This window comes from Sarcophilus harrisii, chromosome 4 (assembly GCF_902635505.1).
Source record: "Sarcophilus harrisii chromosome 4, mSarHar1.11, whole genome shotgun sequence".
NCBI classification, from domain to species: domain Eukaryota; kingdom Metazoa; phylum Chordata; class Mammalia; order Dasyuromorphia; family Dasyuridae; genus Sarcophilus; species Sarcophilus harrisii.
In genome coordinates this window covers 160,326,618-160,342,547 of record NC_045429.1, presented here as the reverse complement: position 1 = coordinate 160,342,547, position 15,930 = coordinate 160,326,618, and the positions used below count along the sequence as shown (strand labels likewise).

The 15,930-nt window shown below is 34.4% G+C and overlaps 1 protein-coding gene across 3 annotated transcripts in view; it reads right to left on the bottom strand.

Annotated features, from left to right (window-relative positions):
• Positions 1-15,930, bottom strand: part of AHI1 (Abelson helper integration site 1) — a 225,303-nt gene that overhangs the window by 18,581 nt on the left and 190,792 nt on the right. For all 3 annotated transcript variants that reach the window (XM_031964226.1, XM_031964225.1, XM_031964227.1), the window contains one exon: positions 15,621-15,715. In XM_031964226.1, coding sequence (XP_031820086.1) covers positions 15,621-15,715 — 95 coding nt within the window. The remainder of the gene's footprint in view (positions 1-15,620; positions 15,716-15,930) is intronic.

Below are 15,930 nucleotides of genomic sequence, written 5' to 3'. Positions count from 1 at the left end.
CAGAACTAGGTGAACAACTGATACAGCAAACAACATTATAAAAACAACTCTGAAAGACTTAAGAACTCTAATCAAAGAAATGACCAATGATGACACCAGATATCCGATGGTGAAGTATTCTAGTCAATACCTGATATAGAAATATAGTTGTAGAATGATATATACATTTTTGGACATGGAGAATGTGTCAATTTACTTTGCTTGACTATGTTATATATTACAAGATTGTAATTTTCTTTTATTTTATTGGGAGAAGAAGGGATTTGGCAGAGAGAGAAGTAGTGATACTATTGTCAAAAAAAATGAAAAGAAACCAAAAAATGGTCATTGAAGCATATTCTGAAATTTCCTATATAGATCATAGTGTGGATCTTTATCCCAATTCCCATTCAAAGAAGAGTCATGGGTCCTGAAGCAAGGTTATGTCTCTACTTCAAAGTCCTAGGAATACCTCCGAGAAGTAGGGAGCAATTCTTAAATGCCAGTTACTTGAGCCCTCATTGTTGGCTTCTTCCCTCCCTGTTCTACCAAGCAAATGAGCAGTTGAGAGTAATTTTTAGAAAGGCGTATTTACTTGGGTGCCATAGGAAGAACCAGTGTCACAAAACATCCCTGCTTTCCACACCATTGCCTCTGACATATTTTTCTACAAGTATAGAGTCTAGGGGAAAGTGGGCTCAAGCTTAGCACAATGTGATAAAAGAAAATTATTTCTTTACTGGGCTACTGGTGAAGGTATGAGTCTCTATCCAGTTCATTTTTGACTATGAGTACAGATAGTGCTATGAGTTGATCTGGAAATGCCTCCAGGACACCAATGGGAAGATAGTCCAATATCCTCCAGACCCTTCAAAGTTTGCAAGGTCCTTTATTGGCCAGGGAGAACAAGCTGGAAGCTAGGTAGACCAAGGATAAAGCTGAGGCATCTCCTTCCCCCTAAGCAGTTCCTTTCTAAGGAAGATGGCAGTTGTTCCAAGCTCTAGAATGACTTTGGTTCTAAATCAGCTTGGTAATTAATTTACAGATGACTTTTGGGGGCATGACCAAATTTCCTTAACCTATTGGAACACCATTTCTACATAATGTTATCCTAATCTCAAAGATTTTTTTTTGTATTTAATCTAGAATCTATAATTGACATTGATTTTTTTCATTTTCTTTATGTGAGGCAACATGGCTTGATTGGGTAAATCAATCAAATCCAGCCTTCAACAAAGAAGATAACAGAAGGGAAGCTCTTCAGGAATTACAGGTGCAAGATAGTTCTGAAGTAATATGCCAAATTAAAAAAAAAAAAGCAAATTGTATATAATGAAGATTTTCTTTTTACCTGTAATCTTTTTCTATTCTACTTTATAAGAGGAACTGTTCCCTTTTTGTGAGTGCATTAAATTTAAAACAACAGAAAATAAAAATATTAAATTTCTGAAACTGACATCATTTTTCCTATTAGGAGAAAGAAAAAGTATTAAGATTGGCATAGTAGTAACAACGGATTTGGAATTCAAAAAAACATTACTTTCTACCTTGAGTGATCTTGGGCAAGTTCATTACACCTTTTGAGAACCATTCATTTGTTAATTAGGAATTACTATGATTTAAAAAATGAATATAATGAATTTGTGACAGTATCTGGTTTACTATAGAAAAATCGTTTGTCAAAGCTTGTTTGTTCCCATCCCATATTTTTTTTTAAAATCAAGTCATCTTGTCTATACATTTAAACATTAAAAAAAATTAGTCATATAAGTTTGTAGTTGCCATCTTTTGATGGTGATAGTCTGCAATTACCTAACAATCTTTTGGAATATCTTTAAAAAATCTTTACAATAGCTTTTTATTTTTCCAAATATATGCAAAGATAGTTTTCAACATTCACTTTTGCAAAACTATATGTTCCAAATTTTTCTCCCTTCCTTCCCTCTTTCCTCTTTTCCTATTTAACTAGTAATCCAATATAGGTTAAACATGTGCAATTCTTCTAAACATATTTCCATATTTGTCATGCTATGCAAGAAAAATCAGATCAAAAGGGAAAAAATAAGGAAAACAAACAAACAAACAAAAAAGTTAAAAATACTATGCTTTGATCTGCATTCAGTCTCCATAGTTCTCTCTCTGGACATAGGTGGCTCTTTCCATCACAATTCTACTGGCTCATCACTGAAAAGAGCCATGTCCATCACAGTTGATCATCACATAATCTTGTTTCTATGTACAGTTTTCCTTTGGTTCTACTTCACTTTGCATCAGTTCATGTAAAATTTTCCTGGCTTTTCTGAAATCATCCTGCTCATCATTTCTTATTCCATTTCATATAACTTATACAACCATTCTCCCTGCTTGATGGGCATTTACTCAATTTCCAATTCCTAGTCACTACAAAAAGGTCTGCTAAATTTTTGCACATGTGAGTCCTTTTCCTTTTTTATGATTTCTTTGGGATACAAACCCAATAAGTACACAGCTAGATAAGAATAAGTAGTTTTATTGCTCTTTGAGCACAGTTCCAAATTGCGCTCTAGAATGATTTGATCAGTTCACAACTCCAACAATGTAGTAGTGTCCCAATTTTCCCACATCTCCTCTAAGATTTATCATTATTGTTTCCTGTCATCTTAGCCAATCTGAGAGATATAAAGTAATATCTCAGAGTTGTCTTAATTTGTATTTCTCTAATCAATAGTGATTTATAGCATTTTTTTCATAAGACTAAAATGGCTTTAATTTCTTCTGAAAATTATTCATATCCTTTGACCATTTATTAATTGGGGAATGGCTTGTATTCTTAAAAATTTGAATTAATTCTCTCCATATTTGTGAAATGAGACCTTTATTAGAATCATGTTTTGTGTCAACTTTGCCCCTAGCATTCTGCTTTCCTTCTTATCTTGGCTGCACTGGTTTTATTTGTACAAAACCTTTTAATAATTTAATGTAATCAAAATTATCCATTTTGCATTTTATAATGTTCTTTGGTGATAAATTCCACCTTTTTCCAGACTATCCCTTGTTCTCCTAAAGAATCACTTTTTTTTTTTTTGTCTAAATCATGATTCCATTTAGACCTTATTTTGGTATGGGAGTTAGGTGTTGGTCAATGCCTCATTTCTATCATACTATTTTCCACTTCTCTCAGCAATTTCTGTGAAATAGTGAGTTCTTATTCCAGAAGCCAAAGTCTTTGGATTTATCAAATACTTTGTAGACCTAACCTATTCCACTGATATACTACTCTATTTCTTAGCCAGTACCAATTTTTTTTTTCCTGACAGCTGCTTTATAATTTAGTTTTAAGTCTGGTATAGCCAGGTCATCTTTGCTTCCTTTTTTTTTTTTTCATTAATTCCCTTGAAATTTTTGACATTTTGTTCTTCCAAATGAATTATTTTTTCTAGATCTGTAAAGTAATATCTTGGCAGTTTGATTGGTATGGCATCTTTTGGAATATCTTTGACATGTCTTGAAAATTTACCCCTGAGTGCCTTTAAAGGTTATCCACCTTTCATGTGAAATTAATATGGATTTTTCCCCATATATTTGGTCAGATCCAGCTAATCTGGTCAACTTCATCCTTTTAAGTGTCATTCTTATTTTTCCAATGATAAAAATAAATTGCTATTAAGGAGTTGGCAAATATGTTACAATTAATGTCTATCTGAAGTACTTTCTCTTTTATCCAGTCTTGGTATAATTAAGGCAATCAACAAGCATTTTATAAATACCTACTATGTGCCAGATTCTGTGCCGAGTATATAAAGATCAAAAAAAAAGTTCAGTATCCTTCTTCAAGGACCTATATTCTATAGGGAGAGAATGATCTGTTTCAGCTGGATCTCAACCCAAACTTCCTGCAGATTCATTTTCATTTTTTCCTTGTAATGCTTTTTGCCTGTCATATAAGATGATACTATTCATAATATGCCTGTCATATATTATTCACAACATGCCTATCACATAAAATGATATTATTCACAATATTTTGTCATCTACTTCCATAACTTTTTTCAAATATGTCCATATAATGTGGCTTTTAGATAACCATGTTTCTTTGAGACATGAGAACAATTATTTGCTGGTGGCTTTCTGAGGTCATTTGGCTTTGTTATGGTAACTAAGATGGCTTAAATTCCTAAATAGTGATATGAGGTAATGTCTTTATTAAATTTCCATTTTTTTTTCTGAGTCAAGATGCTTTATTTCCCCAGAATGAAGGTAAAACTTATATACACATATATATATAAATATACATTCATATATGCATATACACACAAAGACAGTGTTTGATATACATATGTATATACATATACATAAATATAAAATAAAGGCAAGACTTGATATATACATATTATGTATATGTGTATAGCATTACACATATAGGAAACATTGATTATATGACTTGAGAGACACTGGCATAGGATCATCCTGCATGGTGTGCTCTCATCAGAGAAAATGCTGCGCTATGAGTAAAGCAGAATTGAATTAGTTCAGAAGAAACAAGAGATGCATAAAGTTAGAGAATCTATCCCAAATTTTCATAGAGACGATTTGTGTCTGACCTCTGGCAAAGAGTTCTGAGCTCCTGTTGGTCTGATCATCCACAGTTGGATACATTAATTTGGCTCTAATATACTGATGTCATTTTGGTCTTCTTTAAGAAACAAGGATAACAACCAATCAACATTTAAAAAGTAATATACAGAATGCTTTTCAGAAATTGGTACTTCCAAAATCAAGATAATACTAATAGCTAGGTTCTCTTCTATGAATACCTCAAAATTATGATAAAAAACTATTTAGTAGACCAATATTTGGAATAGATTTCAGGGAGAATAAAGGAAGAATTTCTGATTCAAGTAATAGCAGTGGCTCTCTTGTCAAGAAGGGAAATTTTAAAAAAATTCTGAAATGCAAACTTTGCCAATGGCTAATTTTTTTTCACATTAGAAACTCAATATACAATTCTGTTTTGTTTTACATTTCTTCTTGATCCATTTATTTTAGCTTGCAGGTGAGTAAAAATTTTCCCTGGCATGAGATAAAACATTCCTACTAACAATGTTGACAAGTAAATGTGTTGATGCTGCTTGAATGACTAACGTGGGGTGGGGTTCATAACTCTTAAGAAAAGCCATTAATCTGACAATTCTGCTAGTTCAGGACTTAGAGGATGAAGTAATATTGTAAATATAAGTGAATGAATTTTGATTAAAAATAAATGTTACTATAAAAGAGGTCAAGGGAAGAAAAAACTTTGAACAACTTTTGTTACCAATGTAGTTTGAGATTTGCCAAAGAAAACTGAAGGAGAGAGTACTGGGCTATTATATGCTTCCCTTTATCCAAGAAAATTATTTTTTAAAAAGAGGCAAAAACAATATGATTGGTCCCTCACATCAGAATTTATATCATTATCAAAATATCATTTGAATAAAAATTTTCTCTTTCCTTAATTTAATATAATTAATTCATTTATGGGTTTAAAGGGGCTGTGTCATGTTGGGTAAGTCATTTAACTCTAGATTCCCTCATTTATAAGTGGTTCTTTCTAGCTTTAAATCTATGATCCTGTGGAAGGAGACATTTCAAGGATAATTAGAATCTGTGGAAAATGCAAAAATCACAATTATTTGTTGCCAAGAAGCAACATGACACAGTGAATTTCAGCTAAGTGGTGCAAAGACTAAAGTGCTGGATTTAAAGTCAGGAAGAACTTAAGTTCAAATCTAGCTTCAGATACTTATTCACTCTGTGACCCTGCTCAAGTCTCTGTTTTCTTCAGTTTTCTCAAATATAAAATAAAGATAATAATAGTACCCACCTCCCAGGTTTTTGTAGGACCAAATGAGATAGTTTTAAAAAGAAAAAAAAGCAATACAGTGACTAGAACATAGTAAGTACTATAGAAATGCTTATTTCCCCTTTGAGAGATTTGGAAGTTTTCATTCTAATTTGGAAACATTTGATATATTAGAAATTCATGATAATTCTAATAATAATATTAATAGTCATGTGTCTTCTTGCTCTGGAAAAAAATCATAATCCTAAAATCCTGCTTTCCTGTGCCTGTGTCTGTGCCTCCCTTTATATCTCACTGTTGGAGTTAAATCTCAAAGACTTTTAGTTGCAGAGAAGATGCCTACTTTTATTGGATCACTGGATAAATCTTCCAGGGAACAAAGATAGAAGTCAGAAGACATAAATATTATGATGTATAATGAAATTTTATATCCACATATAATGCCTGAGAAGATGACATGGGGCTATGATCTACAACTATAGTGGTTTTTCCAGCCCAAATTATATGCAAGTTCCTTTCCATACAACACTGAAATTCTATATAACAAAAAAGATTGAAAATAAAATTTTGCTGCAGTTTAACCCACTGGCACATAATAGAACTTTAAAGTTCTTGCTTGGTCATCAGAGAAAGCAACCAACAAGGGTTGGCAAATTATCATCTCATATTATCCTTTGGAATAAAGGGAGGAGAGAACTTTTTAAATTGGCATGGGGGAATGCATATTCCTCAATGAAAAATAACTCACCCTCATCCCACCAACAAGCTCTAGCAAACACAAAGGTAGGGTATGTTTTCCTAGAAGGGAACCATACTGATCCTCAGAAGGGAAATTTCCTAGCCAAAAATAGTCCTAAACTAATTTATTTCTGAAAAATAATCTCATTTTTGTCTTGGAACATCCACCATATATATGTTATCTTCCTTTTATTTTTCCTTAAGGTAAGATACAGTGGGAGCATTGTATGGTGGGCCATTTCCCCATTTGCAAAAAAACACCTGCTTTGATAAAAGAGGAGCAACTGTGAAGATTAGGAGTATTAAATACAAGCAATTTAAAATTTAATGAGTAACAAATGTGCTTTAACAGAAACTTTTACTATATATATATCTTATTTGATAGGCAATGTATTTAAATATAGTTGTTATCTTTTATATTTCTTGAAGAACTTACATTGGCAGTTTTATGTTGTAATTAAAAACCATGATGACCTAATATGGCTCTGGAGTTAAGAAATTCAAGATGCAGGAAGCAAAGGTTTGCATACAGTTAATTCATCATGTAAACAAAATAAGCAGCAGCCAAAGGATATAGCTTAATTTTATTAGGGTACATTTCATATTTGGCTATTATCCTCAGGCACACACAAATGGACTTGCCTTTGTCAGAAGCTGTAATTCATGGGTATGTTATTAAAATGCAGGAATCAACCATAACATATATTCCCACTATTGCTATTCATGCTGTTTGCACTTAACCCAAAGATATGATAGCACATTATCAGTAACAGAATTCTGGAACTGCAAAAGACTTCAATTTGAGGCAATGAAACATATCCTACTCCAACTATGCATCATTTCAGATAAAGTGCTTAGAAAAGAAAGGTGCTATTAAAGTGGTGGGTGATTCTAGAAAATAATTCTTGAACAAACTGGCTCTTTTCCATATCACTATTTTATGTATAATTTTCCCCAGCTTATAGTTACCTGACACTTCCCCTGAATTGCTCATCCAGTTCCTAGTTCCCTCAGGTGCCTATCTCTGAGCTATCTCCCAAGATTTCAGGAAGGACTAATCTTTATCTTCAACTTTTAATCTTTCCTTCATCTTACATATCCAATTAGGGATAAGAAGTATCTGTCCTATATCCATAATATCTTTCTTCTCTGCCCCCTTTTTTCAATTCACATGGTCTTTCCCCTATTTCCCCCTTATTAGGACTATTAGAAGTCTGCTAACTTCCTCCTCTTCCCAGGTTCTAATTTTTCCCCTTTTCAATACATTACACTCATTTGCCAAAATAATGTTACTAATGTAAAAGTTTGACTGTATGACTTCCTCCACTCAAAAACCTTAAGTGGATCCCTATTATCTCCAGGATAAAAATATGACCTCCTTAGCTTAATATTTAAAGTCTTTCATAATCTGACTCCAGCTGATCTTTTCAGTCTTATTTTACCTTATTCTTCTTAACCCACATTTTGTTTTAAACAAACTAACCCATTTCCTAATCCCCAAAACTCAGCATGCTATGTCACCCATGCATGGAATACAATTCTTCCCCATCTTTACCTCTGTAATCCCTAGTTCACTTCAAGGTTGAGCTGATGTGCCATTTCCTATGGGAAACCTCTCCTAACTCTTAGGAAACCTATTAGTTTTTAAATGTTAAATGTCCTCAAAATATTCTATACATACATATTTGTTGGGTTCTGCTTTTTAGAGACCCCAAGCTGGAATGACAAAATATACCATTGCTTTCCAGAGCCCCCACACCAGGGTGATTAAAATATACCTTCCTAGTGGAGAAGTGATGAGGTGGGACACCCAAGGATGGTGGAAAAATGAAGTCCACTTATTTCAAGGACTTTCCCCTTTATATAATGTAACAAAAACAACACTGTGCACGTGGGACCACATAAACAACTTCTATGTAGTTGCCACCTGGTATCTATCACTCTTCCACCTGGTATCACTTTGCTTCAATCTCAACACAGGTTGTCACCTCCCCCTGACTTCTCAGGAAGGTGGAGAGCCCTTAGGGGAGATGGGGAGCTGAACCAGACATTGTTAGCAGGTTCCTTCTGGGCTGAAGGGTCTTATACCTGACTGTGATCCTCTATACATATGTATGTGTGTCTGTATAACTATATTAATACATACAAGTATAATGTATATATATGTGTACATGTAAAGGTATATATTTAGAAATACATTATATACATGTAAAGGTATATATTTAGAAATACATTATATACACACATATATGTATTTAAATATGCATATCTTATATATTTTTATAAAGTTGTCTTTTCACACTAGAATGTAAATTCCTGGATGGCAGGATCTGTTTCATTTGTCTCTGTTTCCCCAGTCCCTAGCACATGGGTTGGCAAATAGGAGGTACTTCACAAATGCTTTTTGGACTGTCAGTGTGGATTAAGAGCTTAAGAAAAGAGTTTCAGATACAGCACTGAAAGACAAAGTAACTGATTCTGAGAGTAACAGCTACTGCCACTATCCACAATCCAGAAAATAAATGCTACATGGAAAGATCTAACTCCTGTGTTTCATATGTGTAATAGATTAAAGAGAAGTCAGAAATATTTGGATTCATTTTTGGAAACACTATCATGAAATTCAGCTCTTAGGTTTTTAAGTACAAGTAGATTTGAACAGATCATTATTTGGACTCATTATGATATTTCTAATGTTTTTCTGTATACCTGTTATGGAAAAAGTCATAAATGAACATCAATGACAATGGAATACTGCACAAACTGTGTTAACGAAAGAAACAGTTTGCTAGAACTATTATGAAGTTGTTGATTATTTGTAGGATATAAAAATACTGTTCACAGTAAAAATTTGATCATGGAAATAAGTTGTTAAATCCAGACCCATAGAAATTTAGTAAGCACTGGGTGGAAAGAATGGAAAACAAGACCTATCCCTAAATTATTATGTGGTATAAGAGCAAGTTTCCATACTTCTAAATCCAATTTTTTTGTTGTGGGAACTTCTGAGTTATCTGAACTCATCTTCTTTCTTTTATACCTTTGAGTAGAGGGGATGAAGCTCTTCATGTGGCAACTAAGATAAATTGATAAACTGTAGAACCCCTTTGCAGAGAAGTTTACACCTAATGGATAAATTCAGGGACAGGATAGAGATTTTGAATTAATTTGGAGAAGTTTTCAAAATAAATGTAAATAAATTCTCTTAAGCTTCATGTGGCTAGAATGAAATATGAGGTTCCATGAGGTCTCGAGATCCTAATTATCATAAATTCAGAGGGAGGAGATTATCTAGCTCAGTTGCCTAGTTTTATAGATAAAGAAATTGATCCCCTTAGGGGTTTAAGTTCTAGGCCACACAAATAGTAAGGAACACTATTAGGATTTCATTTCAAGTCCTCAAAGCCCCCAAACACTTTATTTTCCTGATACCAAGCTAATCATTGTATTTCTTACAGCATTCTGCTTACCTCCCCCAATTTTACCTACATTGTTACACCAGAAATTCTCCCATAAGCCTCCTTTCATGAAACATATGTCTGGGAGGTTCATTCTCAGACACATGGGAACAAGGCCAATGTATTTTTGTTTTTAAGTCATTAAGTAAGCTGTAATGGCTCTCATCCAGTTTTGATTTGGCTCTGCTTTTATAAATTCTGTTGTGTTATGTTGCTCTGACCTTTGTGAATTAATCTTGGTTTCATTCCTGTGTCACTATGGCCCTCACCTGTAGATCTTTCTTTTGAGGGGCAAGAGATTCCTTTGTTACTGATACAGTACAGACCTAAATGCATTTCTTTAAAAATGTGTATGAAGGAAACTCTAAATATTTAATAGAACTTTTAAATAATACCTAAACATTTACAAATCATGGAAAAGAATAACTAGGAAAGAGGAAACACATTTGATTTTTATATCTTTTCTAGGGAACTTCTTCAAATAAACCAAAATAAATGGTTATCAATGTAAATTTATCTGAAACAATAAAATTTCTGATCACTTTGGGTTACTGTCATTGATGGTGGATCATCATTAATGTTCAATCCTTTATGCATGTTTATATCCCAGACGTCTGTCCTAGGCCCTCTTTTCTGCTCTTATAAAGAGAATATAAATTCTTTCTCTTTATTGATCTCAGTAGCTCATTCAGCTTTAATTATCATCACTAATCAGATAATTCTATATAGCCAGTCCTCATCTCTTTTCTGAATTCCAATCATGAATGTAACTATCCAACATTTCTACGTGGGTACCTCTACTAGGGATCTAAAACTAAACATATTTAAAATAGAACTCACTATCTTTTCCTGTAAACCTATCCTGCTTCCTAACTTTCTTAAGTTCAGTTAAGTCTCTTCTTCTAGTATCTAAGATTGAGGAACTTGGAATCATCTTCCATACTTTTCTCTCCCTTAATGTTGTACCTTCCCCAGGCTCCTGTACAACCATATTCAATTTCCAAATTGTGCCCACTCTACCTCTACAATATTGATCCATATCTATGCCCTTCTCTCCCTTTACAGTCATTATCCTGATCCAAGACATCATTTCTTGCCTGGATTACCTCAGTAGCCTCCTTATTGGTCTCCTTGCTTCTAATTTCTCTCTTAAACTGATATTCTATTATTATTATTTTTTTAAAATAACTTTTTATTGACAGAACCCATGCCAGAGTAATTTTTTACAACATTATCCCTTGCACTCACTTCTGTTCCGATTTTTCCCCTCCCTCCCTCCACCCTCTCCCCAAAATGGCAAGCAGTCCTATACATGTTAAATAGATTACAGTAGATATGTCACTTCCTGCTCAAAAAGTTCACCTTTATATATAGGTTAAAATATAAATCACTGTAATATGCATTTAAGCCCCTTATAATCTGGCTCTACTCTTATCCATCCAGACACTCCTTGCTACTTTTCCTCATGTACTTTATATTGATCTCTTCCTATCCTCCTTCCTATCCTCATCCCTACCCCAACCTCCATGACATTCTAGCTTCCTGCCTTTGTCCAAGCCATTTCCTCTTGCCTAGAATGCTTCTTAACATTCTTCTCTTAGAATCCTGGCTCACATTACATCTCAATTCAGTACATGGCTTGACTGATTCTCAGTTGATAGAGCCATTCCCCCAGAAATTACTTTGTATTTATTTTCTGTACATATTATATTTACTGTTCTATGTATTACTGATCTATGTATCACCCAGTAAAATGTTTCTTATGGGAGAAATTATTGATCTTTGCATTTGTTGTTGTTGTTTCATTGTTTCTGACTATCTAAGACTCTATATGGGGTCTTAGCAAACATAATGGGAGTGGTTTGCCCTTTCCTTCTCAAGCTCATTTTACAGGTGAGGAAACTGAGACAAGCATGGTGAAGTGACTTGCCCAGGGTCGTTGTTCAGTCTTTAAATTTGAAGAAGACCAATGATATCAGGGGGTGATGTCTTGACTTTCGTGTAAATTGGATTTAAATAAGACTGAGCTGCACAAAGTTGTCAAGCCCAGTTTCTTTTCCAGAGTCATCAAGACCAAAGTCAAGATGAGTGGTGATGCACCAGATGTAGTGGATGACTTTGTTGTCTTTAATGTCTGATCAAGCTCTAAATGCTCCATAGAGCCTGTTTAAATTGCCTGCATGGCCATTCTCATCCACCTGTTCCACTGGGGAAGTCTTCACATGCTTGGAGTAGATACCCCCTCATTTACTGATGGGTTTAATACCAGTTGGTTACCCTCCACCTAGTTTAGCTCTTTCGGATATGGCTACTAAGCAAGCTACAAGTTCTTGGAATTAGATGTTAGAATTGGTGCGAATCAGGTGGACACCAAATGTGGGAAAAAAAGGAATCCCAAACCTTCACCCCAGAGATGCTAGTCCTCCCTGAATACCCCGACCCTTCCCCAGCTGTCTACCTGACTCTATGCCTGGCGCTGCTCCCTAGTTGCCTTTTATCTTTTACCTAGCACTAAATCATAGTACTACTCACCTAGTAGGCTTTTCGTAAATATTTGTTGAATTGAATTGAATCAAAGTACCCACTAAGCTAATTTTGATTCAGTATTCTGACAGCTCATATTTCTGACAATTTTAAGTATAAAATATAATTCCTTTTAACAGTAGAAAGCATATTAGTTTTGAAATCTGAAAAACCTATCTACACCAAAAATAAGACCCTGGGCATGTCAAAGCCTTCTTTACCTGTGAGCAAGGAGATATTTGCATTACCTACCTTTTTGGGTGGTTTGAAGAAAAGTGCTTTGTAAACTCTATAAAGTACTACATAAATGCAAATCGTCCTGGAAAGTCTTTTGTGAGTATTTTTATTTGGACAATACTAGGGTTATTTGCAAAAATGCTGGAGGATATGAATGTCAGCTTTTCTGTAAGGCCCAGAAATAACTCTAAATTTTATTTACCAATGATTTTTTAGGCTTGTATCTCTGGATGTAGTGTGTGTGTGTGTGTGTGTGTGTGTGTGTGTGGTGTGTGTGTGTGTGTGTGTGTGTGTGTGTGCTCGTGGGCATCTGTTGAAAAAGAGGTTGACAGAGAGCTTTGCTAATCTGTTGATACTTGGGGGAATTAAAAATAAGAAGTCTGACAAAAGTAAGCAGGCTTGGAGACAGAAGATCTAGATTTCAATCCTGGCTCCAACTTTACTAGAGAAGGGCAATCCTTTAATCTGTGAGCCTTGGTATCTGCATTTGTAAAATGGTGATAAGAATAATTGGAATATTTACCATTCAGGGCACTTCTGGGGAAAATGCTTGGTAAATCCTGAAGCTCTATAGACTATGAATTATCATTATTACTAAAAAGCTGAATTTTAAGTTTCCTCCCTAAGAGTAGATAATTAAGGTTATATTTAATATACAACAAAGCAAAAACCTCAAAGAGAAAACTAGCCAAGCCCTATCAGCCCTACTTTCTTCAAAGCTCTTGAATTTCTGTCCTTCCAGATAGCATCAATACTTTCTCCTCTGTTTATCAGCCTAGTAGTTAAAGGCTCCTCCATAGAAAATGCGGAATGAACCTTCAGGCAAACTCTCAGCTTCATTTCCATAGTCCTTCCCACCTGCCTGGGCAAGGGTTTCTGAAGATTTAGGGGATTTAACTCTGTGTCTGCTAACTTCAGGATCTTGGGCCTTGGTGGAATCCCTTTTAGTCTCCTCCCCTCTATATCTCAAATAGTAGTTTTGCCAGAACATATGTGCTGTTCTCAGCCACCAACCTTTCAATGAAATCAATGCAATGTTGGAAGGTACCTGGCACATTCAGCAGGAGAGCAGGTGTGTTCCACTTGGACGAACTTTTAAGACTTGGCAGCTGCCAAGCTGTTACAAGATATAATTTTGTTTTTTAGTCTTGAGTTTGTGTAGAAGGAAAAAAAATCTACCAAGTTTTAATAGGAGTTTATGGAGTACAATTCTGGAATATTATGTCAAGAAGGTCAGAAACAATGAAAAAAATACAAAATAAGAGTGAGAGAAAAAGAGAGTCAGAGAGACAGAGACAAACACTAGACACAGACACAGACACACAGAGATATAAAGAGAGACCCACAGAGAGCTAGATAATGGTACAAATTATGTTTCATAGTTTTGAAAGTATTAGTTTTAATAGCAAAGCACCAGAGTCTGGTTCTAATCCTAATCCTAACTAGTTGAGAGATTGGGAAAAATCACTTAAATGTCTGCTCCTCTGAAATAAAACCTATTTTACTGAAGTAAATAAAAGGTATCCTCAGAATTTTAGTATAGTTTTAAGCTTTACTACCTTAAATAGCTATTTTGAAATTTAATAGCTTATATAGCTTTTAAAGTTTAAAACTGCACTAAGACTCTGGGGACACCTAGCATATGATCATATGCGATTCTCATCATGCTGAGAAGATCAGTCATACATTTCTTAAGGGCCTGGCTCTAAGCCCTCATGACTCACTATATTCTTGAGGTCTTTGGTTATTTGGCATATTAACAAGAGTTCTCATGGACTTCCTTTTACATATGTACAGCTCTGCTATCTTCTTAAAACTTTTTCCTGCCTAGGAATATTATAGAGAAACAGAATTCTAAAGCTCAAAATGGTTTTAGAGGCCCACTGATTTCCCTTGTATTATTTTCGGATGAAACCAAGGAATAGAAGGGCTAAGTGATTTGATCAATGTCACACAGATAATATGATAAAGCTGGAACTAGAACCCAAGTCTTCTGTGATTTTATTTAAAACTACAAGTTGTTTCTTATTTCTCTTTAACAATTTGTCACATACTATCTGTATACATCAGGATTTTCTAAGTAGAAACAAAATATACTAAATAGGAATTACACTGTATGAATCTGTATATAAAAAGAATCAATCCCTAAACACAATAATGATATAACTATATATTTATATGTATAACTATAAATATATATGTTTATAAGTATATGTCTGTGTGTGTGTGTGTGTGTATAACGCTTCTAAAAACCCTTTTCTAATTACTCTGATCCACATTCCTTTCTCCCCATCTAAAGATTCCAGGATGTACTATAGTATTTTAATATAACTTGTTTCAATTCTTCAGAACATTTATGACTCTATCTCTATAGATATTCCTTCTACTGATGCAGTTTCCAACCCTCCAATCCCTTTTCACCCCCTGCACAATGAAGCAAGTTATCTTCAGTAGTTCTGGTGGCTGAAAAGATTCATCACTAATTTTCAAGTGATGGTCTCTTAACTTTACTAGCATGGTCTCCAGATGACAGACACACAATTTGTCATAGGCCTAGACTGGAGGATCTTCCAGAAAACATGCTTCATTTGGCAGAGTCTTGAGGAACCCAGAGTCCTCAAGTACTTTAATTCTTTCTTATTTTATTAACCAGAGAGAATGTAAGCTCCTTCGGGGCAACCAAAGAGTTTGGAGGAGGACACACTCTGCATGCACATGGACAGAGGACAACATGTCTACTGAACTCATCTGTCTACTGAACTCATCTCATCAAGAATTAAAAATCATCAGTAATTTATCTTGAAAGAATAGGAAGAAAAATGTACATTCAAAGCATAAGAACTCCCTCTTTCTTAAATATTTACCTCGTGTGGAGTTAGAGATCTCTTTTCTTCTTCAATTTGTTTAGTGGAGAAATAGGAAGAAGATTCTTGTACTATCTCTGATGACTTATATTGTTCTAGGATTAAAAACACAGAAATGTGATATGCAGATATCTAGGCAGTGACCTATGGAAATAATATGATCAGAGAAGGATTAGATAAAGCAGATTTTACTAATGTGGCTGACAGTCTCTTTTGTTAATGACTATTTTATCAGTTTTATGTGTATGTGTGTATGTGTATGTGTATATACACATATCCACACAAACAAAATAAAAAAAGATATAAATAT